We start from the raw sequence: 24,662 nt of genomic DNA on the forward strand, positions 1-24,662 counted from the left end.
AAAATGGCCGCCACGCCCCCACCGGCGGATCCGGGAGCGGGCGGAAGCGGAAGTGCTGCCCGCGCGCGGCCCGGTGGCGGTGGCGGAGCGGGGGCCCCGCCGGCGGCGCGGCGGTTGCCAGGTAATGGCGGGGCCGGGCCCGGGCCCGGGCCTGAGGGTGGGCGGAGGCTGCGACCTGCAGGCGGCCGGGGGCGGCAGCGCCGTGCCGCGGGGTGACCCCTGGGCTCCAGGACACCGCTCCGCGTTGGGGCTGTCCTTGCTGTGGCGGTGCCCGGGGGTAAGGGCTCGTCACGGGGACGGCGTGAGCGAGCGGTCGGTGCCCCTCGGTGCGCTCCTTTGGTCGTGTCTTTTTTTAGTTGTACTTACCGGCTGTGAACACGCGTGGTTTTGCACTGACACGGGTGCTCCCGGGTGTTCTGGTCACTTTCGTGTGACTTTCCCGTCAGTTACGCGATGGCAGAAGCTGCTGTGTCTCCGCTGAAGCACTTCGTGCTGGCGAAGAAGACCATTACTGCCATCTTCGACCAGCTGCTGGACTATGTCACCGAAGGAGCGACTTTTGTGGAAGGTTGGTTTCCATCTTCAACACAGTGACCTAGCCTATTGCCTTGAATTTACTTTACAGTAGCACAGTGTGTGTTGCCGTACACCTCCGTGTGCTGTTCAGGTAAACATATACCTTCAGAAAGAATCATATTTTCATTTAATGTTTTTATCTCATGCTAGCAGCAGCACTTAGGATGGTTGCATCTAATAAAATCTGCATCGTGTGGCAGGTAGCTTGGCCTGCCTTCCATGAGGGTCAAAGCTGAACCACCTCTTCGTGTAGGACAAAAGGACAAACAGGCTTTCCCATTATTCAGTAGGAAGGCAGATCGACACGATATGGCGCAAAGAACCCATGGTTACACCCTCTCAAGTTTTAGCAACATGGAGGCGCGCGTGTTGCCACACAGATCTGGTTGCTCGTGGCCCCAGCGAGCTCTGCGGTGAGAGGACAGCCCAGCCTCACTGGGCAACAGGTCCTGGCCTTGATTTCTGGAGGCGGGCTTCACAGAACGGGGCAAATCAGAAAGCCTGTGAACACGGCCTGGTGTGCTGAAAGGGTCGTTCAAATCATGAGATGCTGTCATGATCAGTTTTATTTTCGGCAGTTAGACTGTAGATTCACCTGCGGTGATTTGTCGTGATTTCACAGGTGCTGTGTGGACCTGCCAAATGACAGGGTCTAATACCAGGTTCTGTAAAAGGGTTTTGTTTGTTTTGTTTTACCACTGTATAATAAAAATTTAGCCAGATCTTCGGCGTGTGAGGTACTGATAATCTAGATCTTGTGTCCAAAAGCATGTAATCTGTTTTTTTTTTCTCTACGTGTAGCAACCTACAGGAACCCAGAGCTTGAACATGTAGCAACGGAAGATGAACTAGCAAAAATACAGGCATATAAAAAGAAGCTAGCAGTCATCGGTGAGGTGCTTTCACGGAGACACATGAAAGTGGCATTTTTTGGCAGGTAATGAATGAAATTACCAGAACTTAATTTGATCTCTCTTCTTCTCTTTCAGAGCTTAATGTTTGTAGGTAATATGCACTGGAATTAGTTCTTCATTACAGGAATATCATTTGAAACATAGTACGTAAAAACATGCTCACTCTTACCTAACTGGTGCTAAAGGTTTCTATGATGCCGTCTTGCGATGTTTGTGTAACTGAATTAGGTGTGTCTTGTTGCATGTTTTTATTGATAAACTATTTAAAAAATTATTTTTTTAGAGACATTATTTGACTTAAGAAGATGTGAGTTGTCTTCTTCACACTGGCTTTTTTTTTAACATGGTGGTTTTGTTTGTTTACTGGACTGTTGTTAACAACTTTTGTTTATGTTTATTGTAAGTACTGAAAACTAAACTTTGAGCTGTTTATGTTTCTACATATAAGCAACTGAAGAAAAATAGACTCTTAGAGAGACTTGCCTTGCTGGTTGTGTCATTGGTTTGATAGGTCTGTGTGATGATTATTAGGAATAATAGTAACAGGGCATTATATGGCTTACAGATAAATCTGAACATAATATGAATTTGTGCTGTCCTGAATTACTAACTAGGAAAAGTTCTAGTTCAGTGTCCTTGGTGGTATTATTACAAACTGAGTATCAAATCTTTTGCATATTTAGGTAACACTTCCAAAGTTACAGATTTTTAATTTAACTTCAGTTTTAAAAATAAAAAAAAAATAACAATTAGTTTTTTTTTTTTTTTTTTTTTTTCACTTTGGTCACCTTGGGATCATTTTAGCTGTATCTTTCATTGTTTGTTGCAGAAAAATGGGGAGTTAAAGAGAAAAGTTTTGTTGCACCCCAGAATGTGATGCTACATACAAAGTTTTTTTTTTTGTAGAAGTGCTGTCCGGTTCTTGGACCCAAAGCACTGAAGTTTTGTGTGTCTCTGTTTGCTTTTAGTTGTGCTGTGTTTTGCTTTTCGCTCTCATCATAGTGGAGAGGTTTGAAGTTTTCACTGAGTCTTAACGCTTCTAATAAATGTCTGCATTACACGCATTGTGCAATTCTCTTCTTACAAATTTTGGATAGTGTAGAAATAGGCTGAAAATCAGCCTTACTGAATGCAAAGTCATATGTTAGAGAGCGAAATCTTTCCAAGAGATTAAGGTTCCAGTGTTTTCAAATGCTTGCGTGTGACTGATTAGCCTGGTGTCTGTTAGACCAGTTTGCTTCAGGAAATTTTTTCTTTTTATTTTTTCCTGTGCTTAAATTTAGCATGTGCTTACATGTATTTTCTGGAATATGATTCTTCATGTTCTAATTTTTAAAATTTTGTAATTGTATTGGAAAAAAATGTGTATAGCAGTGGTTGTACCCTCACTTTGGTTCATAAAATGGTTCATAATGGTTCATATGGTTTGGTTCGTAATGGTTTAGCTATTTAAAGAAAAACAATAAAAGGATCTGGGATAAATAAATTGGTTTTAGCTCAGCCTTGACATTTCACAAAGTTAAAAGTTGAATACATTTACAAGTTGTGATACTCGTTAAAAGATGCTTTTGCAAGTTCAGTGCAGGAAAGAGAGAATTAAGGTAACCTTATCTCCCCCTCTGATGTTTTGAATATATTTGTAAGCTGTTGTACAATGAGCACCGAAGTAGCTCCAGAAATGAATTACGGTCCACACTGGCTTCGTACCGTTGTGTAAGAGTTAAGCCTCAAGTCTCTGGGGGTGAGGGGAAGGGGGTTAGTGCAAAGTAGGGCATTGCTGAGAACTTCAAGTTTTAGCGGAGTTGATGAGTTGCTGAATAGTTCCATGTGATCAGTAAGATTTTGGTTAATTTGCTTCTTTCCTTCTGAAATAAGGACAGGACTAAGTTTCATGATTAAAATCAGAGTTTGCATTGTAAGGGTTACAAGTGAGAAATAAATCTGAATTTTTATTTTTTGCACGTTGCTTCACATCTTCCTTTGGAGATCTTCATTAGGCTGAGGTTATTGTCAGTTACATTGTTCTGAGCTGTCCCTGTTGGCTGTGATGAGACTTCCCAGACAGTGATACTTTTACACCACATCTAATGGTTAGAGGGCAATATCAGAAGCAGTGGTGCCCTTCTGAGTGGTACAGAACAAATGTTTCCTGAAGGCAGCGGATGAAGTTACTGAGGTGGTAATGGCACAGGCATTTTAAGGAGTCACTGCTGATGGCGCTGTAGAGTGTGGTCCTCCTCTGCCCCTGTCATGCAACCTTTTCTTCATGTCCTTCTCGGGCATCCCTGGAATTCCCTTAGCTTTGCTGTGAGAGGCATGTGGAATTGTTACCTGATCGAAGCACGATTCTGCCCAAAACGCTACGCAGGTTTTCAGTCAGTTCTTTTCTGCAGGACTGCCAGTGCTCGCACAAAGGAACGGGCAGGCTGCCCCCTTATGTGGGACACGGTGCTGTTTTTTAGCAGTTGCTTTAAATTGATCAAAGGCATCATTTTAGGCTAGATGCTTCTGGTGCAGCAAAGTTGAACCGATGTTTTGTTTGTTTTTACAAATCCCTCATGTAGATTCAGGTATGGCAGATAAAGGCATGCTTCCTGGTACAGGTTGGGCTTGTTCAGCTCGTGTGAGTTATGCAAATGGCAATTTGCTTTCTTGCTTGGGTAGGCAGTGTTGATATCAAGAAAGATTTTTGGAATTACTATTCAGTTGAACTTTTCCTGCACTTTCTAATCTTTTCTGGCAAGCTGTGCTGTACTGGCTTGATGCCGAATCGCTCCAAACAGCTTGCAAAATGTGGGTCTAAAGCGGTTAAAGGGGGCACATTCAGTTCAAAACAAAGGTATGTTTAATGCTGCTGTACTCTGCTCAAAGTGCTGCTATTTTCTTTCCCTCTAGAACAAGCAGTGGGAAAAGTTCGGTCATTAATGCCATGCTGTGGGATAAGGTGCTTCCCAGCGGGATTGGCCATACAACTAACTGCTTCCTCAGCGTGGAAGGGACTGATGGAGACAAGGCTTATCTTATGACAGAAGGATCTGATGAAAAAAAGAGTGTCAAGGTAGAGTTTTTGAATGACTTCTGTGAATGATTTTGAATTATCTCAGTGCTTATCATGGTAACCGTTTCTCCAAAGACCTGTCTGTTAACAACAGTTTCAAGTCTAATAAAAGTATAAGGCTAACTCATTACGTATTTTTAAGTTCTTATTCAGGAGGGAATAACTAATAAATGAAAACGTTCTACTTGAAAATTTTTCCTGGATATTTCAAGGAAAATAACTAGTGTGTGTCTCCTTGTGGCATAGCTTATTTTGAGAGATCTATTTTTACAGACTGTCAGTAAGTTCTGTTACTTGCTAAAGATTAGGAACATTGCTCTCATTTGGCCTTACAGCGCTTACCTTATTTAATTGCTCATGTTGATGTGTTAAACCTCTGAGGCAAATTTATGCCAGCTCTCAGTATCGCAAATTCTAGCCCTGTAAGGAGTACCCCTTTGTGGCTGCAATGAAACCCCTGTTTGGTTTTCAAAGCACAGCTCATTCTTTAGATGGCAGTGAGTCTGAAGAGGTTTAGAAAAAAATAAAACTTAACAAATATTCACCCTAAGTATGAACTCTGTTACCCTGTTTGACAGGTTTGCTTGAGAACCAAATTAGGGTTGTTTACAGACTCGTTTGTGGTGCATATTGCATGTTTGTCTTCTCTCTTTATGCTCTTTATAGACAGTCAATCAGCTTGCTCATGCACTTCACATGGATAAAGATTTGAAAGCTGGCTGTCTTGTCCACGTCTTTTGGCCCAAGTCAAAGTGTGCCCTGCTGAGAGATGATTTGGTTTTAGTGGACAGGTATGTTCTGTTTTAATAAAGACTTTCTCAAATAAATAAACCACTGTAATATTTATAAAAAAGACTGGCTTACTGTTTGCTTATTAGGCTGCAAAATTATTGAGAGGCTTTTTTTTTTTTATTGCAAGAGTCCAGAATTTGTTCTTCTGTATATAGTGCTGCTTGTCATCGCTCCACTGCTGTTGGCATTGCAGCAGTTGGAACACACAGGTGTCTTGTGATCAGCTGTATAAAGGACCAGCTTTTGGCTGAGCATACTGCCACTTTTAAAACAAACACTATGGGAGCATGCATAGGGTTGTTGCAGCAACTGTAAACCTTTTGCACATTCCCTGCCCTTAAGTGCTTCATACTGATCCCATGAGGTGTAAGCGGTCTGGACTTTGTATCTTAAAGCTTCTTTTAAGAGGTGCAGTACCTACATATCACAGTAATGAGTGCCCTCAAAACAGAATTGTTGTCAGTTCTGTGTGCCCACGTGCTGGGATTACATTTCCCATTGTTTGGGTATAAAAGAATTCTGAAAGATTTGGTTTGTCTGTGTCAAATGTCAGTATTCCAGGCCTCTTTGAGATATAAACTGGTAAAACATTTTTTTCAAATTGCCAGGTGATCTATACCTACTATGTGAATGTAATAGAGATTCTATTCTTATGAGTGAACTTGTAAGTAGTGCTTTTTGTTGCGTCTCTAATCTTGCACCTTTGGAATCACTGGAGGTTGTCAGTGTTTCTTGGGTGCAAACTTATGCCAGTAATGACGCCAGCCTGGCTGGCACAGGCTGGTGCTGCTTTGTTTGACGTACTGATGGGCTTCTGAGCTTATGCAGTTGTGCTGTTTCCTTGGGGACATCTGCATAGCAGAGGTGTCCTGGAAGCCCAGAAGTGATCCTTGCTTAGGTATGATACAAGACATGATTTGTTCTGCACAGTTTTGGTTGCTAAAGGTGAAATGTTAAGAGAAAAGAAAACGGCCTGAAATCTAAGAGAACGGGTACTTGTAAGAAGAAAATCGCCTTTTAAATAAAGCAAATTTGAACCAGAAATAATTGAGCTGTTGCAAACTTGACATAATGATCATATTCTACTTAGTTTTGAAAAATTGACAGCGTTATAGTCCTAATTTCATTTTAATTGTCACTATATTATGCAAGCTGTGCATAGATCTATAAATTTAATTAGGCCTTTATTAATGGAAAAATATTTAATGAACAACTGTCCTTTTTAATTACAAACTAAACATGGGATATGGGGGGGAAGACCATTCTGTGAGACAGCCTGGATTTCTGACAGACTGCCTGTCACTTTTTTAGCTATTATGATCTGCACATTTATTCATTAAACTGCATCTTGTAATGAGTAGATGGTCTAATGGGTGATATGCTAAATGGTAATGAATTCTTTCTTTGTTTGCCTTAAGCTTGAGTTAAGCATTAGACTAAAGATATAAAAATTCGTAACTTATAATAAGGTTCTGAGGCAATCCCAATCTATTTTCATCTGTTTCTAAAAATGAATTACTCCTTTGATGGATAAATACAAGTTTGTGGTCTCTATTCTTGACAGCCCTGGCACAGATGTCACTACAGAGCTCGACAGTTGGATTGACAAATTCTGCTTAGATGCTGATGTGTTTGTCTTGGTTGCCAATTCTGAATCGACTCTCATGAACACGGTATGGTGTGCAATGATTTTACATTAGTCCTTCGTTTAAATATTCAGCAATTCCCTAACTGAAAGGCTGCTGTTAGTCCTTTACAGAAGCTCCACGAAGCGCTGCAGGTGGATATTGTGAATAGGATGTGGGGTTGCGAGGCAGGAAACAACGTGTATCCCTCCTTAGGGAAAAGAGAACGTGGTTTTTAATAGCTTTGCTTGCTCTGACTTGAGCATGAAATTTGTCCTTTCAGTTTCCCTTTTGATAAATGGCTGTAGCATTTCTCTTGTTTTCCAGTTTGTCCATGTTTATCAGCTAAAGACATTTGTTTGTATTACCAAAGAAATAAATTATAAAGTATTTCACATCCAGAAGTTCGTGAATATGCATGAAGTAGGTTAAGGAAATTTCTTTCTTGTTCCTCATGTTCTTGTCTCAGAAGACGGCAAACTCCCTCAATATATGTTGTGTTGAGGACAAGTGCCAAAGGTTGCCCTTGTAGGACTGCGTGTTTCTTCATATGAAGATGCCAGCCATAAAGAGTCATGTTGCATGGAATAGCTGAGGATATTTTAACACTTTTATTTTGTAAAGCCTTGTTTCAAGACAGAGAAGACCTCTGTACACCTTGCAGCCTGAATATTATATGACTTGTAGAAAGAGAGCGTATAAGGTGGCCAAGTGAGCTGTTTTGATATTCAAAATATGCCCAGGGATTTGCTTTAATTTTATAGTGATCTCCAGTTTTGACTAAACTTTTATAAGTACTACGAATGCAAACAATTTCAGTATAAGGTTTCTGTGTTATTGGTTTCTGTGTTAATAGTGCGACTGCCAAGACGTTGTGCAACACTATTGGGAAATCTTGGAGATTTTTATTAAGCTTCCTGTAGACAAATAAAATGCTCATCGTTGTTCTGAGCATAGTTTTGACATTCAGTGTTTGAGCTTTCTAATTATTGAGGCAGTTTTAATGCAATAAGGGTCTGAATGTGCAGACAGTGTTTCCTTGCGTTCCAGCAAATTAGGACAGTTGAGTAGAAATCTGAGAACGTGAGTTTAAAGACAACCAACTCCAGTTTCTGATCTGAATCCACAAAGACTTAAATACGAAAGAGATCTGACTTAAAAGAAAAAAAGAGAATTTTGGCAATATTCAAGGCAAAGACAGGTTTTGGCACAACTGTGGCTGTATCTTTTCTGTTATGCTACACGAAGGGCATTTTTTGGCCTATAGTTTTGCAATTTCTTTGAAGCATAAAGCTCTTTATTTTTTATTTTTTATTTTTTTTTTAGAATTGTCGTGCCTCTAAACACTCATTTAATACTGAGCACCTTTTTACCGTTAGAATGATGACTGAATGATGCAATTAGAGATGACTGGTGTCCAGGGTGTATATTGGAGGGGAAGGAAGTAGATCTTAGTTGTGGTCTTAAGGCTTTGACTGAGCGAACAGTTATTTTTTCGCCTTTTATTAAATTTTCATTTTTCAGCTTGGTAGGCACAAAGTTGCCTTTAACAATTGTATAACTGCTCTAAAGCATTTGCATTTTGCTTTGCATTGTGGCAAACGGTAATTTCTTTCTTTGCCTACACAAGTTTATCCTTCAGGTGAAACATATGGTAATTATGTTCTCATCCTGCTTAGGCATTATTTTTACCTTTTGCTGTAACAGGTTTGAGAATATTTGGCAGCTGCTATACAGCCACACGTTCTCTGCATAAACATGATTTTTCTGATATTCCCTCATAAATTCGCTTTAAACTAAGTTCTCATTTCTGCATCAGTAATCTTGTTTGCACATACTTCCCAAATGATGGAGACTGGCGTATTTCCAGCATGGTGTGCAGAACATGTGACGGTGTCCTGCTGCAGGTTCAAAACACTTATGACAGCAGAGATCTTTTCTGCTTGAGCTGTGCTGAGCGCGGATTCACTCCATCATGGTTTTTACCCTGCAAATAGCAATGATGGGTGGTAGGTACAAGAAAGGGACCTAAATTATATTTTCAAGCACATGCTTGTTTTCTTGCTGAATGTTTCCATCTTAAAAATGGCTTTTTCCTGTGGCTCAAGCCATAAAATGCAATTCAAACAGGAAATCTAACTAACCTGTAGTTCAAGCTAATATGTTCTTCAACCAGATTATAATTAGAGATGAAGAATGTAGTTTATGGGTGTAGAAATGAAATTTGGTGGGATGGAGAAGAGCGTGTTGGTAGTACATACAGAAAAGGAAGACATCAGTTTTATCCAGGCATCTTACTTTAAAAAAAAAAAAAAAAAAAAAAGGAAATACAGTATGTTTGTGTGCTTTTTCTCTTTCTCTTCCCCAACAAATACTGTGAGTGTGTCACGCAATTGCTAACGAATTTAGTAGAAAGCTAGAAGAGTCGAAGGAGATAAAGTTTTGTAAGAGTGAAAGCAGAAGGGAAAAAAAAAGAGAAAGCAAGTGATGTGACAGATTTATAGAAGAACAGATTTTTTTGTTGTTGTTTCAGTGTTTTCTAAAATATTTGTTTTGGAAGTTTTATTAATTGTACCTACTTTTAGAGAAATTAACGGCAGCTAATTTATGTCAATTCTTAGCATTGGCATCAGTTTTAAGATACTTAATGACTTTTGAACTAACATAAGCCTTCTTTGTGCTGATTATCTATGGGTTTTAATGCTAATGAATTATTTTTAACATGAATCTCTAAAAAAAAAAAAAAGCTTTTTTATATTCAGAATCTGTTACAGAAGAATGCACGACTGTTTTGGATGTCTGGGAAGTTTTCTGTTTGTGTTTTAATTCTTAGGAAAAGCATTTTTTCCATAAAGTGAACGAACGACTTTCTAAACCAAACATCTTCATCCTGAATAATAGATGGGATGCCTCTGCATCAGAACCAGAATATATGGAAGATGTAAGTGACTTGATGGCTCTTATTTGGAATGATTTTTGTATATTAAAAAAAAAAAAAGACCTGCACATGCATGAAGCATGCTAAATTGCCTTGGTAATACAGGTATTAAAATGAAAACACCAGCTTTGTGTTATAGTAACAGGGTAAGTTATTAGATCAGAAAATGGAAATATCTTGCTGGTCCAATTCAAACATCTTTGTATTGCCTTTTAGTTTTGTAATGGTAGTGCAGCTCTGACGTTTTGATTTGACAAAAGCTCAATTTTTGCCTCTTTGTCATGAGCTTTTTACCTTTTCCTCAGGTGCGTAGGCAGCACATGGAGCGCTGCCTGACTTTTCTAGTTGATGAGCTCAAAGTTATTGATCCCGTAGAAGCGAGGAATCGCATCTTTTTTGTTTCAGCAAAAGAAGTTCTGAGTGCCAGGAGACAGAAGGCCCAAGGGATGCCAGAGGGTGGTATGTAGGAACTCTCACTTTCCTCAAATACAAAAAAAATCATAAAACCTGATAAACATTTAAGATACAGTCATTGTTGTTGTATTTTTCTCTTCCTTATCGTCTGTTTTGTTTCACAGGTGGAGCACTTGCTGAAGGATTTCAAACAAGATTCCAGGAATTTCAAAATTTTGAGCAGATATTTGAGGTATTTATGATGGCCTTTTTAGACTACCTCTTTTATTGATGCAAAGGTAACTTTTGTTTATGCTTAGCTTAATTTTACTGAATGTTACCAGTGTGAACAAGTGAAAGAGTGTAAGGTTTTGAAACCATGTGACGGCTTTGCTTTATCTTTCGTCTCTGTTCATGAGTTCTCACCTCGAATAGCAGGTTAGAAAGAAGTACTGTTTCATGAGAGAAGGAATCAAAACTGGACTTTAAGCTCATGTTTGGAGATCTCAATACCAATACAGTCTAAAAGATACAAAAAGAGACTGTGCTCTTAATGGCTTATGGCCAGTAGCTGGTAGAAGTTTTTGCTGCACAGTAAGCCTTATTCTGAATTTGTTGCAGTGTAATTAATTACTGTAATTCAGGACTCGAACAATATAAGGTATTGCGTTTCACTAATGTAAAACTAAATATTTACTTGCATTTTTAAAGCCAGAGTTTTAAAATTATCATCATTATCTACCTCTTAGTTCTGATACTCTGAACACTAACGCTATTTCTGCATCCTCGTTGCTGTGTAGAAGCCACCCTTCACCCTCAGTTTAGCCGCATTCATAGCTGGAGTTTACGCTTGCTTCGGAAGTAGGTCTCGCCAGACAATCAGTTGATTTCTGTGTGATAGACTCCATTTGTCTTGCGGAATGTGGTAACTCTAAAGCCATTCTTGGTTATCTTAAGGTGGCATCTTGGATATGCCTCGATTGTTCTGTGGGGGGGGTCTTGGCACATCTCATGCAACGTGAGCTTGAAAGGTATGACTGCAACTTCTATCCAGCAAATGCTAGAGACTGCTCTTGCATGCCTCAACCAGTAATTTCTTGTTCTGTATATTTAAAAATCAAATTACCTTTAAAAAAAAAACATTTTCTCTTGTTACAAACAAGCACATTTGACCTGAGTAAAACTTGCAAAAAGGAAGAAAATGTCAGACTAAAGTTTACATTCAGTCCTTATCCATGCTCTTATGGTAGATGACTGAGTTGCTGAAATGGTAAGTTCAGAATAAGGCAGGGCACGAGTCCATGAGACACTAAATTTCTTGTTTTTGTAGTGCAACTAGTAGTTGTAGCCAAACATGCATTTTTGTTTGCAGTTTTCATCCCTAGAATTATAGTAGGAAAAAAAAGTGGAAATTAAGCTCATAACTCAATTACCACCATGTATTTTTGCACTTTTTTTCTACAGTCTCTTATGGTTACAGTTATGTGGGCAGTTTCCTAAGTTATAATGGCATTTAATTTGCTTTTCAATCAAGGCTGATACTTAAGTGGTTTACCAGCTCTGAAATCTTCAGATCTAACTCTCAAATTACTGGCACTTGAGCTGATAAAGTCACTGATAAAAAAAAAAATGTGCTGATGTTTACCAGCACTAGATCATGTATTAACAAAAATGTGGTACATCACGTAGAATTTTCTGTGTTCAGTCTGGGAACAAACTCCTACTCGATACCATGCTTTATGCATTGCTAGACGAAATTTCGATGGTTTTTAGCTGTGAGTACAGCCTAAGCGCTTCTGGCTAAAGCCTTTTGGATTTACTTATATTTCCTGACAGAGGAGCTGCAGGCCCCAAGAATCACGGATTACACTCCAGTCTGTGAAAGGGAAGGGGCAAGAGCGGGGATGCTTCTGTCTGTTCTTGTCAACAATTAACCTTCCCTGCCTCAGTCTGTCTTTCTTGCCCTTTGCTCCTTACCCCTGTTCGGGTGCCCTGCTCAGACTTCCCACGTCTCTTATGCTCTTTCATCCAGGTCACATCTCTAAGCTGTCTCCTCACCTCATTTACGCACCTGTTCACTTGTTCCCACTGACCATCTGCTGGGTTTGTTCCTGCTGGGTTTTCTCACCCTGATTTTTGTCTTCACTGCGTTAAAAACTGGCCAGCTTCTTCCTCTTTTCCCCGTGTGCTGAGAGGAGGAACTGTTACTTCTCCAGTACTCCCAGATTCAGGATTTTAGTACCAGTTCCCCAGTGGGAAAGCCTGTCCTTCCCGAGACCGGTAGGAGCTTAGTGTTGCTGGAATCTCAGAGAGTCTAGAAGCAACCCTTCAGTGCTAACCTGCCATGATACTAGGAAAATTTGGACCATTTTTGAAAGGCTTCTAACTACCTTTATGTAGACTTCTGTGTGAAGGCAAAAGGCATCCCAATAACGTTTTTCTACAAAGCACGGGGTGGTTAAACTTGCTAAAAGAAAAGAAAAAGTGGCCAGAATTTAATGTGGTCCAGGCAATACTGGGAGTACCTGTTGGAAGCAGGGGTGAAATTAAGATTTTAGAGATTCATTTAGCAGCCTTACGAAGTGCTGTTACTGAATCCCAGTTATATTAACACACAACAAAGAAGAAAAGTGCAGTCTTAAGCTTTGGGCCACACTAGGAGATTCTGAAATCTTATGCTGTGGAATAATGGAAAGTAGTTTGTGTATATTTATTCTTTTATCTGAAATTTTACAATGAGATACATAGAAATGCCTTATCAAAATGACCAAAAAAAAGGGCTTGTATAGTTCTCTACATGTAGTAGTCTTTGGTGGATATTCCAGATGAAAACAAAAGCCTGTGTGCCTCAGGTTGTGGTGGTTGTCGAGCTGCTTCACAAACCTGCTAACAGAAATGGTGTGAGAAAGAGGGAGGCAGGGCAGAATAATAATTCCAGCTGTAATTTGGAGTCAGTAACACAGCCTGAATTAGTGTGCTACTGCTGAATCCTTCCCTAACACCGTATGGGATTATAGCAGGCTGCGTGCTAAAAGACTCTCTTGCTGTACTGGAAGTTGGCTGGAAGGTAGCTGGTTTTCATTATGCTATCGAAGCACAGCTTTTATCTTTATTTCAGTAAATGGTTATTTACAAACTATTAGCAAAAATGTTACTGTCCTCCTCTTACCTTTTCCAGTCGTATAATTAACCTCTGTGTTTTTCCTAGTGCTCTAACTTGGATTTTCTGATTGTGTTGTGAGTGACTGTCGTCCTTTTATCTACCACATACTAATGTTGGGAAGACTTTCCTCTGTGTCTAGTCTAGCTCTAACAATGTGCTGATATTTCTGAAACTCTGGCCTTTCATTGCTGATTTCTAGATCTGCTTCATCGAGGAACAGGGAATATATTTCACCCATTTCGTTTATTTTGCTTTGATCTATTATTTGTAGTTAGATGAAATTTGTTTTTACAGCGTATGCTGAGGTCATAGGCAAATCTTTTCAAAGCAGCCTAAATGCTGTTCATGCTCTGAAAGGTGCATCCACAGATTAAAAGCAATTAACAAACAAAAACCAAAACACCACCACCAACAAAAACCAGATCTGATGCAAAGAAACTAGATGCTTGCTTTCCTTCCCCTGAATACAGAAGATGCTGCTATTTTGTGACCTAGTGCAGCTTGAGCTCCACCACCATTTATTGGCTACGTAACTCGTGATGTGCAGGTGCTTTAAAAAAGTCTAAGAAGTCTTAATTTACGGTTTACGGCAATTGATTTGATTTTGCCCAGATTGAGCTTTTGCATATCTTTTCAGTTGGTGTTCTGTAACTTGTGAATTGCTGTACGATATTGGAGGTTGCAGATTGATCAGAAATTCTCACTTCAGAGCATTCTCTGCTGATGTGCCTAACACTTCAATAATCTGTGAAGGAGCTAATATTTTAAGGACTACTTAGCAACTTTTCTGTCTTGTGAGATAATCATTGTTTCCTATTCCTAATTGTGTGTTTTTGCCTGGAGAGTCAGTATGACATGAGCATGCAAAATTTGTATTGACACTGAAGTGCTACTGGAAGCTAAGAATATTTATTATCAAAAACAAACAAACAAACAAACAAAACCTCAAGCTAGGAATATTGCCAACATTTGTGTTAGAGATTCGTAACTCTAAAGGGATAGCTTGGAAATTTTTCAGAAGAGCTAGGTTTATTTTATGTAGACATCTGAGTTTGCTTTTTCTGTTTCCATTATTTATTTATTTTAAACAAAAAACCTATGCACATTACTGTGAATGAACATGAAGGTACAGATTTGCTGCTGTAGATTAATTTGAGATTTCAGTTCTGTTCTGTTTTGATTTCTATACACTTTCTCTCTTTTTATTTCCCATGGGTTTAAGTTCATGGTAGTAGCAGCAAGTGCTTTCTGACAGAGAAATTCCAGAAAGTGTTGGTATGGAATTGCAGTAATGTGTTGTGGCTTGGGCCCCTCGCAGGAGTGTATCTCGCAGTCAGCCGTGAAAACCAAGTTTGAACAGCACACTATCAGAGCTAAACAGATAATAGATACTGTGAAAAACATTATGGACGCCATAAACGTAGCAGCAGCAGAGAAAAGGTAGGTGGGTTGGAGGGCTGGCTGGTTGTGGTTTCTCCAGATCCTCTAAGGAGCCATTTCTGTGCTGGTGGTTTCCTTGGGCCATTATGGACTGTAAAATTCGCTTTTCTCTGTTGGTAAGAAATAAAGAATTTCTCTGGCGTGTCAGTCTCACTACCGTTCACCTGCACCGCTCCGTCTTGCCCAGTGTCTGGGACTTGTGTATCGGGCACTTGGTTTACTTTGTTATTCCTTGTTACTGATTTGCAGTCTGGGGGTTTTCCAATCTTTTTTCAAAATTATTTGAAATTAGAAGTTTTTTCTAGTTGTATCCAGCATCTCAGCAGTGATGTTTGGGCCTGCATTGCCTACAGATTTTTCTTTACAGTAATACTGAGCAACTATATGGGAGGCTCTAATTTTCAAGTGGTAAAAATACCATAAGGGATGGGAAGAGCCCATGCTAACAGAGGCTTTGCCTCTGGCCCTTGTCAGATTGTATCCTTAAATATCTTTTTTTTCTCTCTTTGCTTATGTAATCCTTTTAGTGCTTATGATAGTAGCTCATCTTTCTTGTGTTTTCATATGTTCTTTTAGATTTTCATGAGTATGTTTTTTCCTCACTTTTATTCCTACCTCTCATCTCTCTTGTACACAGTGAACTTGCTGTTGTGTTTAATCCTTTCCATCCACCTCCTTTCTGTCTGTTAATAGTGTCTTTGTTCCAATAGACCCCACTGTGCCTGTCGAACATTCATCTTCCTGAGTATATCAGCATCTACAAATTGCGTGTTTACATATTAGCTTGTCTCACTTTGTCAGATGCTATGAAAACATGCTGTGAGACTGTTGGAAAATATTCTGATACCTACTTAAATCTGTCAGTTGACCACACAAAACCTGTGTGGTGACCCCTCCAAGTTTGAGTTGTCATTTGATGTTACCAATCATCCTTCAAGATGTAACTGCTCTAGATTTTTAGAAAAAGATTTAGATTTAGATTTAGAAAGCAATTTTTACTTAAATGGTAGGTCCAGGACCTCTGAAGAGAGTTGTTTGTGACAAGGTTAGTTTCTGCTGCCTCCCCTCACGTCATTGTTACGGAATAGTTGAGTGATGCTGGTGAGCAGCAGTAGGACGGTTAGAAGTTTGACCAGATTTCTCTCTTTTTTTTTTTTTTAAAGGTCAGGAAAGGCTAATTATTAAAGGCCTGTTTTTCTCCTACCTCTTTTATTTAGTTGTAATTATGTACAAAGGCAATGGTTCCAACTCCAAATGCTGCTAAGATATATCAAAACCTAGTCATTGGCATTACGTTCAATCAATGCAGCCTTTAAATAAATACACCTGTAAATTTAATGCCTAAATTTCAGTTGTTCTGAAATAGTGTCTTTGCTTTGTTCAGCCACTGGCACTTTGGATTCTCTGTGGCTGTCAGTAAACCATAAGCTAGATGGTTCATGCCTGACAATACATGCTTCCTTCATTTTGGGGAGAATACCTGCTGGTGACGATGATTTCCTTTCTGCTCTGTTAAGAGTCCATTCAATGGAAGAGCGAGAAGATCAGAAGGATCGGTTGGACTTTGTTCGAAACCAGCTGAACATTTTGACGGAAGATACTAAGGAAAAAATCAAGCGTGTAACTGAGGAAGTAGAAAATAAAGTAAGTAATACAAAGAGGACAGTTTTCTAGTCAAGCAAGGAAGAGATTTATTTCCCTTCTTTAAATTCCAGTTTAATTGGTAGGAAACCTGGTTGATCAGGTGGGTTTGTTTCTGTGAGAGGGATGAATTATATCCAGTTTTCTACTAACACTAATCAGATGTGTAGCATGTGCCTTTTCAAAAGAAAGAAAAAGAAAATGACAGTCCTTCCTGAATGTCAGGTAATTGAATTGCTTGTTTTTTTTCACTCTGGCTGGAAAAGGTAGGAGAAACGCTATTGTTTTGTCTTTCAGGTCTCCTCTGCCATGACCGATGAGATTTGCAGACTTTCAGTTTTAGTTGATGAATTTTATTCAGATTTTCACCCTTCTCCTCAAGTGTTGAAGCTCTATAAGACAGTAAGTTTTCTTGCGTGGTTTGAAGCCAGGCTCTTAGTATAATTTGCATATCATTTTATGTGATGCTTCATTTAAGCACTACATACTTTTTACTTTATGGCATGCATATATGTTTACTTAAAACCACAACAGGTTGAAAATATTTTCTGTTTTGTCTATAGAAAGAATTTTTTTCAACCATCTTTTTACTAGTCATAATTGAAACTAATTCACTGGAATGCTGATTTTGTCTTCACTTGTATTAAGACCTTACATAAGCAATTTTCACCGCTCCTAAAATGAAATAAATCAAAAAATAAAAGGAGTCTGCAAATATCTGACAGTTGATATTACTTTTTTCAAAAAGCTTTGTAGAAAGAAAAAACAAAAAGGTTTTATTAAATACTAATCTAAAATTTCCTGCTCAGACTTAGTATTTTAAAAGAGCATATGCCTGTAAGTTTAGTCATTTGCCTCTTGCTCAGATTTTGCTGCCAATGAATGTCAGAACTACCGGTTTGAACCTTGTTGATCACCTGGGAATGCTGCGTTTCTAAGATGTTCTGTCCTGTCTTAGCTCTGCAAAATGTCCAGAGCAAACCTTCGTAGTCATTGGTGGGATTGGCTTATCTCTGTGTAGACCAGTGAAATCGCCTCCCATCAAATGATGAAAGGAAATGCTCTGACGTATGCTGGTGATATGCTCTTCACTGTCACATTTATATTGAAAATACAGGCTTTTCCGTAGGCCTTTTCAAGACATCAAGCCTAGAGAAATTCTCCTTGTGTCACTTTAAATAGATTTTCAGTCACAATGTGCTGAAAAGTAGGGTATCTTCATGGTAACCTGCTTTTCTTGCCACTGCAAATAATAACACTTAGTGTTTAACATGTTTCTGAACTGTATAATATTCTTTCTAAAACTTCAGGAACTCAACAAACATATAGAAGATGGTTTGGGAAAGAACCTGGCTGATCGTTGCTCCAGTGAAGTCAATCAGTCAATGCATCAGTCACAGCAGGAGATGATTGGTAATATGTGGAAGACAAAATGTTGACTTTTTGTTTAGAGGAAGATAATTTAAGAAAATGTGCTTTAAAAAAATTCTTTCTGATCATGATTTAATGTTAACACTAAAACATGGTAAAGGAAAAACCATCCTAAATGAAGACTGTGTATTTAGCTCAGTACCTTGTCTCTGGTATTAACCAGCACAGCTGCTTGGGGAGAAAAATAATGAGCCAGGGTAAATAGAGTGATCCGTCCCCAGCTGAGGGACTTCTGAACCAGAATACTGCATCTGAATTAAGGGTTTAAGCAAGTAATAATAAACCTGTCCTCTGGGAACTTGCCTAATCCTCATGTTAACCCATTTATACTTTCAGCTTCCACAACAGATTTATGAAATATGCTAATTAACAGATAATGGTTTTACAGTACAGTCTTCTCTCTGGGTCCCTCCGGATTCTGAGCACAAAACAAGGGTAGTTTCACAAAACCTTTGTGATAGAGTCCTGTATTTGGCACTCTGTGTTTTTGAGGTGTTGGGTTTGTTTTGGTAATAACTTTATTGCATACCCATTTCTTCTGCTCTGATCTGTTTCTGGTAATAAAAGATTCAGAGCAAGATCATTGAATTGCATGAAGCCTTCCTATCTTACTCAGTAACAATGCCTTTCTGTATGGTGCCACCAACAGGCTTGGTGCATCCTTATTTTTTGACCAGAGTTAGAGGTCTGTTAGTTAATTTGTCTATTTTTTCCCGTGGTGCTTCCTCTACATGTTGATTTTATGTGGCTGTTTCATCAGAGCAATAAATTGCCTGCTCTGTTAGAATAAAGACTGCTAAAATGCCCACTGATTGTTTTATCCTTATTGCTTTGTTTTGTTTAAAAAGTCCGTTTAGATTCTGGGTAGTTCACAAAGCTAGTCAGCAGTGCAAAGATTCTACCTGTGAATATGCTGAAGCTTTCAATGTTAACTCATCTTTATTCTTCTATTTCATTTTTAGAAAATCTGAAACCGTTGTTGCCTTCTGGTGCTCAGAATCAGCTCCACTTGCTAATTCCATGCAGGAGGTTTGACCTTAGCTATGATCTAAACTGTCATAGTCTCTGTGCGGATTTCCAAGAGGATATCATGTTCCACTTTTCCTTGGGATGGACTTCACTTGTAAACCGTTTCTTGGGTCCTAAACATGCTCAGAGAGTACTACTGGGACTAGCAGATCCAAACTTACCAGTGAGTGTTTCAGAGACTAGGCTGACAAGTGCCTTGTTTTGCCTTAACGAGAATGTATTGATTTTTATTATTTTTTTATTTGCTTCTACTGTTTACCTGCTTGCTGCTACTTTCCCCTAGCCCTGTTGTGTGAAATACTTTTGGTGAGGGTTGTTTTTATTTGATTATATTCAGGGTTAAAAGGGAACAAAAAACCTTTCCTAAACTTTCTGCAGATGTTATCCGAGTTCTGTTTTCCTTTGGATTGAACCCTCTGGTTAACCTTTTTATTTGTAACTTTGGGATTCTAACAGCAGAGCCAGTTCCAGATAGAAATATTATTCCAACCTGGTCCCTATTTGAAAAGGAATTCTCACAACCTCCACTGCTTACCTGGAGCAGATCTCTGTGCTGAAAAGTTCCCTTTAAATAAATCAAACCCTGAATATATGAAAGCAAAATAAAAACAATCAGTTGTGTAGTCCCGTGATGCTTTTTACTCAGGCTGCTGTATTCCACTCTTCTAGATCCCTCGTCCTTTAGCTACCACCCCGTCTGCTGCCAGCCTTCCTGCCCTAACTCCAGAGAACGCACCACAGGATGATTTTATGGTTCCTTTGGTAATGAGTTTAGCTTCGCTGACATCACGGACCTCTATGAGCATCATCGTTGTTGGCGGTGTGGCAAGTAGTCTTAGTACCATTCACTGTCCTGGAAGTGATGGCAAAGATGAGGCCGTTCTCTTCTGTGTGGGGTTTTGTAGCGTGCAGCATGAAGCACGTAATGGCTTATTGGCAGCTGGGCCAGATGAGTACACTGGGTATGAGGAATCAGCTTGTAGTGAGAAAATCGCTCTAAGTACTCTGAGTGGTTGGACACATGGTGTATTCCATCTCTCTGTGTTCAGTTTCTGAATTGCAGGATGATTTGATGGTGCCTTACGTAGTTTGGAGTTGGTGGGAGCTTTACTTTCTCCTTCCTCCTTCTTTAGAAAGCAGTGAGGCTTCTGTGAGGCCCCGTGCCAGCAGGGTATCAGCTTATTTGGGTATAGCTGTGTTGCTCTACAGTAATACATTTCCCAAACTAACCTGGTGAAAGGGCCATGAAGATGACATAAAAATGGGTGGAAATAGATTTCTTTGTAGTCCTGATACTGATTGCATTCTATAGGGCAACTCTTACATTAAGGAGTCTTCTTTTCCAGATCTGGAGAACAGTAGGCTGGAAGCTCATCTCTCTCTCCCTAAGTATGTATGGGTTATTATATCTCTATGAGAGGCTAACTTGGACCACTAAAGCAAAAGAGAGAGCCTTTAAGCAGCAGTTTGTGAACTATGCTACCGAAAAGCTGCAGATGATCGTCAGTCTTACGAGTGCGAACTGCAGCCATCAGGTGCAACAGTAAGTATGAGAGCGGCGCTGCCAGTCACCCAGGTAGGAAACTGTCGGTGCCGTAGGGGTTGGCACTGGGGTGGGCGTTGGCTGTGCGTGGTGTGGGGAGGCAGCGGAATGTCCTTGCAGCTTTAGGGTCCCTTGGCATTTATCGTGAGGGACGCCCACGATATTGTTAGGAGGGAGTTTCTAGAGTGTGAAATTTTAGTGCCTGAAAAGGGCAGTGCATGCCTCTTCGTGTGTATGTTTGCATGTGAGAATTAGTCTTTGACTCTGTGCTACACTTTACTGCAAAGACATGGGCCATAGCTCGGTTCTAGCGGAGGCTGAATTTGTCTGCTTTGAGATTAGCATTGAATACACTTAAGACTGTGAGCCCAGAGTCGGTTTAATTGTGAGCATTTGTCCTGTTTTCTGCCTCAGATGTTGGTACGGCCAGGTTTTAAGCAGCTGGTCCTGGCTCTTCTGCTCCACAGAAAAGGAACTTAAGAGACCTTCTGAACTGTTCAAAGTTTTTTGTGTCTTTGCCAAATGCCTTTCCACCTGTCTCTGTAACATTGGGTGATTGGCTCCCTCAGCCTGCCCTGTTGAAAGAGTTTGTTTTGATGCAGTTGTTATTTCAGCAGAGTAGGCCTGCTAAATGAGACCTCTAACCAGCAGGGTGCAGAACACCTCTCCTGTGTAGCCCAGGCAATGCTTTACTAATACAAAGCTCAGCTTCAGATGAGGAAAGAGAATCATCCCCGTGTCCAGCAGCATTGTGTCTCTGTGAGGACATGGACGAGCTGGACTCAAACCAGTGCTGCAGTGAGGTGAAGTAGAGATCAGAAGATGTCTCCTCTATGGGAGAGCCTACTTGCTGTCCTGGGGTGGTGTCAGCGTTTTGTTGACGTTTTGTTTTTTCCTTTGTTTGAGTCTTGGGCCCTAGCTTGGGAACACAGGACCGAAGAGGAGAGTAGGACGGGGTGTCCCTGCAAGTCTGGGGCACTTCTCGTGCTCACCTCGCCCTGCAAAGTGCTCACGTGCCCCTCGTGAGCAGGACACTCAGCATGGCACGGGCTGTTGCATGAGAGAGCACTTGGCTGCTCCAGCCCGTGTTCCTGGCAGAGTCCCAGTCTCAGACTCAATACCTGTAGATACTTGATGAAAAATTGCCAGGTGTGTTGTTGGCATAGAATGAGGGACACTTTTATATTCAAGGTTACTTTTTAAATTTGAAAAATACATAATTCTCCTGATTTCTGCTGTTCTGTAATCTTCCTGGCAGCCGGAGACTTTGATTGCTGTGTTCTACACACGCTGCAGTGCTGCGATTTATCGTGTTATTTTTGTGGCAGGCAGCTGTAAACTCTGACTACAAACTTGTTTTTCCTTTAGGGAAATGGCAACTACTTTTGCTCGGCTCTGTCAGCAGGTGGATATTACCCAGAAAAACCTGGAAAAAGAAATCGATAGGCTTTCCAAAGAAATAGATCAGCTGGAGAACATTCAGAGCAGCTCCAAGCAACTACGGTAAGTCTGGGTGTGACTGGCCGAGAGCCGATTCCAAGCCGATTCCTGCTGGTCTCTGTGAGGTTGGTGCTTGCTGTTACTTCAGCCTGAAAGTGAGGTCGTCACGGGGGCAGAAGTGTACGTGCCCTGTAGCTAGGTGGCTGAGCAAAGCTCCCAAAATACCCTTTTAGTCAATCTTTACCTTACTGTATTGTATGGGAGACAGCAAGAATGTGTCTTCCACAGGTAGAGCGCTGTGGCACCTTCCCCAAGAACCCTTCCCGTAGGAGCAGCCACACTGCATCGAGCCGCTCAGTTTGATACTGTTTTTCTTTTATTACCAGCAGCAGGTGTTTACAGAACGGAAATTACCAGCAATGAGTGGTTTAGGGACTCAGGAGCAGCCTCACCCTTAGCCTCAGGTTGTTTTCTCCCTGCTGCGGGCTGCCCCTTGGATCTCGGGCACTGAAGAGCTCGATCAGATCAATGCCTAGCGCTGCAAGAATGGCCTGAGTGGGTGGTGCGAGGAACAGTGCTGAGCGCCTGCCTGTCGCTGCAGAACCTCTCCCAGGTTAAATGCCGGGGGTGGGAAAGGTCCTGGTACCAGGGTAGTCCCGGGGAGACCTGGGGGAAGAAGCAACCCGTGGCAGACAGCTGGCGGCCTTCCGCTGCCTGGCTTGGTCCTGCACTTGCAACGTGCAGGGCTCTGACTAGGTTTTCTCAGTGCTGTGGGTTTCAGGAATAGAAATCAAACACTTGATGTATCTTGTGATGGTGCTGCACTGACCTGAATTCACTGCTTTTGTTTGTTTTACAGAAATAAAGCCATTCACCTTGAGAACGAACTAGATCGCTTTACAAAACACTTCCTTCAAAAGAGTAAATAAAATATCATTGGTAACTTTCCCGGTGATCCTTTGTAGGACAAAGTAGAAATTTTACAGATGACACTTCTCTGTGGAGTTGCATGAAATGATTATATTTTTAATGTTACTTTGATTACACTTCTTAATTATTATAGAACTTGTTTTGAACTCTGATGGTGAACCAAACTGAAGAGCTGTGGGACTTAAGAGTGTTATGTTTGTTTTTGCAGATTTTGGGTTAAAAACTATCTTTAAACACTAAATTTCTTTGGGCACTTGACAATAAAAACCCATATCCCTTTTGGTTTTCATTAATATTTAGCAGTGGCACTCACTTCCTGGCATCCAGGAGGAGTTTCTGCAGGGAGAGAAAACTTAACACTGTTATCATTGTCTCCTGTTATCAGTTGATGAGGAATAGCCAGGGAGGAAGGATGCTGCTCTTTCACTTACGGTTGTTTTGTTTTTGTGTTTTATTGAAGGGAAGTACAAAGTCTAGCATGGGGAAAGGACTCTTGTCTGTTCTGAAAGCGAGTGAAATTTTGTTGTGAAGCGGTTCCTCTTCTTTGAATGGAAATGAAAGATGATAAAACTGTAGAGCATTCACTAGTGAAATGCAGTGGGCTCCAGTTTCCCTGCTGGCTACTGCATTTAGGTAAGGTGGCATTGATGAAGTAGAAGTAAACATAGGTGGTAAAGTGGTGGAAGGGTCACTTGCTTCTGAGAGCGCTACTGGAACCCGCATGCAGGTGAGCTGCACATCGGTGGTGTCACCACGCTAGCAGCAAAGCAAAGTAGCAGCGTAGCCAGGGGTCTGGGCTCAACTTGTGCGTGTTGGGTGGGGAAGCCTCAGGTGCTGGGCTCGTGCTGCTGCATTCACAGAGCAGGTGGAGGCTGGGCTCGACAGTTTTTACTCATGTAGCGTCCTGAACAGCTCCTTGGCTCTGCCATAGCGCAGAGGTCTTCTAGGTGAGACCTATGACAGGTACGTTCGAGTGGTTTTACCATTGCTCACCCCCAGCAGTGCAAAGCCTCTTAAAATTGCTGCTGACATCAGTAATCACTTAACACCTTCATTTTTTCTAACCAGACTTTTTAAGAATAACTTATTTTGAAAGAGAAAGCCTTTTCAGAATATTTATATATTTTTATGGAAGTATTAATGTGACTAAATGAAATACTTACAAATGATTAATAGCAATTCAAAACTAAGAGGTAGGGATTTGCTATTTTCCAGTAAAAAGGGCTATCCTTAAAGGAAATACATTTTAAAAGCTAATGCTGGAGAGGTAGGTTATTAGTAATCTGAAGACTAAGAACACTGTTTCCACCATGATGTATTTTGGTGTTTGTTTTTGACTGTGCTAGCGGAAGCATGGCTGTTTTGAAACTGTCTTTAGCAGTATGCATGAAGTGTCTCAGGTTCTCTGAGGGAAACTGTGAAATATGAAAATGATTAACAGCCCAGCCTTCTTGTATATGAGGTTACAGATATGTATTAATGCTCTTTTCTGGAGCATTTTTTTAATGGACATTGTATGAAGATAAAACTTTAAATGCATGTGTTCTGCAATTATTTATTAAAAAAATGCTGTCCCCCTTTGCTCTAGTAAAATTATTTGACAGCTGTCTCAAATGTGAAAAGTCATGCCACTGTTTCCATGTTTTCCATATGTACACTATAGGACAAAACCTACAACTTTTGAGGTTAAGTTTTATGTTTTTTTCTTTTTTTTCCTCCAGCAGACAAGCAAGCTGTGCATTGTATTTG

General features: G+C 40.3%; 1 protein-coding gene across 1 annotated transcript; it reads left to right on the top strand.

Moving 5' to 3' along the window:
* Positions 1 to 4: 4 nt before the first annotated feature.
* MFN1 (mitofusin 1) lies at positions 5 to 24,493 on the top strand. The gene is made up of 19 exons (XM_080604546.1): positions 5 to 121; positions 447 to 568; positions 1,378 to 1,513; positions 4,386 to 4,548; positions 5,215 to 5,339; positions 6,905 to 7,013; positions 9,799 to 9,906; positions 10,209 to 10,362; positions 10,482 to 10,549; positions 14,778 to 14,899; positions 16,417 to 16,543; positions 16,838 to 16,942; positions 17,851 to 17,953; positions 18,934 to 19,163; positions 19,670 to 19,825; positions 20,347 to 20,543; positions 21,912 to 22,046; positions 22,843 to 22,904; positions 23,374 to 24,493. Exons 2-19 carry the CDS (start codon positions 454 to 456, stop codon positions 23,388 to 23,390), a joined length of 2,232 nt encoding a protein of 743 aa, XP_080460672.1. The 5' UTR covers positions 5 to 121; positions 447 to 453; the 3' UTR covers positions 23,391 to 24,493.
* The last annotated feature ends 169 nt before the right edge of the window (positions 24,494 to 24,662 follow it).

This window comes from Anser brachyrhynchus (genome assembly GCF_964034855.1).
Source record: "Anser brachyrhynchus genome assembly, chromosome: 9".
Classification (NCBI taxonomy): Eukaryota; Metazoa; Chordata; class Aves; order Anseriformes; family Anatidae; genus Anser; species Anser brachyrhynchus.

Excerpts from the sequence above, each read along its gene's own strand:
- MFN1 (XM_080604546.1), top strand. The coding sequence starts at position 454 with ATGGCAGAAGCTGCTGTGTCTCCGCTGAAGCACTTCGTGCTGGCGAAG. Across the intron at positions 9,907-10,208 it reads AACCAGAATATATGGAAGAT|GTGCGTAGGCAGCACATGGA; the intron begins GTAAGTGACTTG and ends CCTTTTCCTCAG. Across the intron at positions 10,550-14,777 it reads ATTTTGAGCAGATATTTGAG|GAGTGTATCTCGCAGTCAGC; the intron begins GTATTTATGATG and ends GGCCCCTCGCAG.